A 2,500-nucleotide genomic window follows, 5' to 3' on the forward strand; every position below is an offset into this window, starting at 1 on the left:
TTCCTTGATAATATTAAAATGTCTTAAGTATGGGAGATGATCCATCCAAAATAACACCATCATCAAGACTCGAATAATTTTTGACAAGAAAAGGATTTATTATCTGTAATATAAAAAGATTCACAATTCAGCAGTTAAAGGATGAATTTGTCAGTAACTCCTCTTCTTTTTTTTCTTGGAGCCACACTGTTTGATAATGGGATTAGTGTAGAGCCACACTGTTTGATAATGGGATTAGTGTATGCAATTCCATTATCTTTCCTTTTTTCATAGCAAGAACACAAAGTAATCTGCGATTTTGTGGGGTTAAAAATGTAAACATCCTAATTTCTGTTATGTGTTCTTTTTGTTAAAGTCAAATGTACGAAGAAAAGTAAATTTAAGGTATACCATCGCAATAGTAATGAGAGCTAATACAGAAAAGAAAATCACGTTTAATTGGCATGTTATTGACATGAATAAAAAAGTAGAAAATTGTTTACTTAATTATAGCCTATTATGGGATTTTTTTCCCACCTTTCACATAGTAGCATTATGTCCTGTGGGATTTGGCCCAGTGGGGATTATATCCTCCAGGATCTTGTCCTGTTCAGTGGCTAATTTCCTCTTGGTAAGGGTAGAGGAGACTCTTTAGCTATGGTAAGCAGCTCTTCTAGGAGAAGGACACTCCAAAATCAGACCATTGTTCTCTAGTTTTAGGCAGTGCCATATCAATAATAATGATGATGATGATGATAATAATAATAATAATAATAATAATTCGGAAAACTAACCAGCTGACGAGTTTTCGTATACATAGACAATATGCAGTCCCTAAAATGCAAGACAGTTAGATATAACATTATAAATCGTTGTCACTTACCCGAGAACATAGGAGCTAAGTGGGAGTATACATTGGTAGGCTCGAGACTTAGATACTGCGCAAGGGAGATGTCCACCATATACAGAGGGAAGCCAATCACCAGCAGGCTAATGCCGTAGGAGATGAGGAAATTTGCTGCAATATATTAAAAAGAATATCTTTGTAGTGAATCTGTGAAACAAAAAATTGATTATATGGAAGGGAGACTAAAGATTCAGATTGCAGATATGAATTCAAATTATATTCAAGAACTTAGAATTTGAGAGAGAGAGAGAGAGAGAGAGAGAGAGAGAGAGAGAGGAGAGAGAGAGAGAGAGAGAGAGAGAGAGAGAGAGAGAGAGAGAGAGAGAGAGAGAGAGAGAGAGAGAGAGAGAGAGAATACAAATTAACTAATTATTAGGGAACAAAGCTTGAGACCTGAGTCATGAATTCAAATCATATTCAAGGACTGCTAATTTATTTGCCTGAAATTGGATTCCAGAGAGAGAGAGAGAGAGAGAGAGAGAGAGAGAGAGAGAGAGAGAGAGAGAGAGAGAGAGAGAGAGAGAGAGAGAGAGAAATACTACTTAGCCTCTCACCTCCACCATGTTTGATCATCAAGTAGGGAAACCGCAGTATATTGGAAAGTCCAACTGTATAAGATGCCAGGCTAATGTTACTGTCAAATGGCCTGTTCCATTCTTGTCTATCGGTGGATAGTCCTACGAGGGATTGCAACAGCATCACGACTTTATCCCTCATTGCCTGATAAAGATAAAGGAAAAGGAAAACTTATTACCATACGTAAGCGCAAATTTCATGAAAAAAAGCAAAGAATGCAGCCGTTCAATACCAGTAACTGTTAACCAGGGATTTCATGAAAGAATTTTCACCATTTGAGATAGCTGGCTATTTCATTGATGATAATTACAATTGGGCTTTTGTTAGTTCGTTTCACAAGGTGCTTTGCAATGCTGAGAATTTTTTTTTTTTCACCCGTTACAATTCGAACCCGGTGTATTGATGCAGAGTGAAGCAGTGAATGACGAGTACATGAACTCTACATGAATTCAGTGCAGGTATCTAAGAATTAAATATGAAATATGACATTATGTTCTGTGAATACTCATAAATTAAGGAAAAGAAAAATATAATTGTACTATACTCGATAATACTACCAAATATTTCGAATTTTTCTAATCTAATTAACACCTACCTTGCATATATCTTTTTTCGTTTGCTGCTCTTTACTGCATTTACAATATACATTGTCACTTCAGCATTTAAAATTGCAAACACACATTTTATGAACTAACTTATAACTTGAATAACCCATTGGTTAATAATGTATTTTACTGTAGAAATATTTGCTGTAATCAAAGTTAATTTGTCCTTAAAAAACGTTTTGAAATAATAAAGCTATATTGAAGACAAAATTTAGATTTATGAACAAACGAATGTGTAAATAAAATAATCGTGAAATTAATTTTGAAGTCACCATAATTAGACGATTGGTTTTACTTACCCAATATTTGATAAAACACCAATTTCTCCTGTTTTGTCTATTGAGTGTATTTGGACTCGCATTACGGGCATATGAAGCTGAGCTCGGAGCTTCAACTGGTGGAGCTCTGCCATTTGTGAGAGAATTCCCAGAAC

General features: G+C 35.1%; 1 protein-coding gene across 1 annotated transcript in view; it reads right to left on the bottom strand.

The window, feature by feature from the left end:
* Positions 1-2,500, bottom strand: part of LOC137617724 (sodium- and chloride-dependent GABA transporter 1-like) — a 30,975-nt gene that overhangs the window by 12,821 nt on the left and 15,654 nt on the right. The window contains exons 2-4 of the mRNA XM_068347720.1: positions 2,367-2,500; positions 1,441-1,606; positions 863-997 (exon numbers count right to left, since the gene is read on the bottom strand). The exon at positions 2,367-2,500 is cut by the window's right edge and continues 1,004 nt beyond it. Of these exons, the coding sequence (XP_068203821.1) occupies positions 863-997; positions 1,441-1,606; positions 2,367-2,500 (435 nt within the window). The remainder of the gene's footprint in view (positions 1-862; positions 998-1,440; positions 1,607-2,366) is intronic.

The sequence above is a fragment of the Palaemon carinicauda genome, chromosome 23 (assembly GCF_036898095.1).
Source record: "Palaemon carinicauda isolate YSFRI2023 chromosome 23, ASM3689809v2, whole genome shotgun sequence".
NCBI classification, from domain to species: Eukaryota; Metazoa; Arthropoda; class Malacostraca; order Decapoda; family Palaemonidae; genus Palaemon; species Palaemon carinicauda.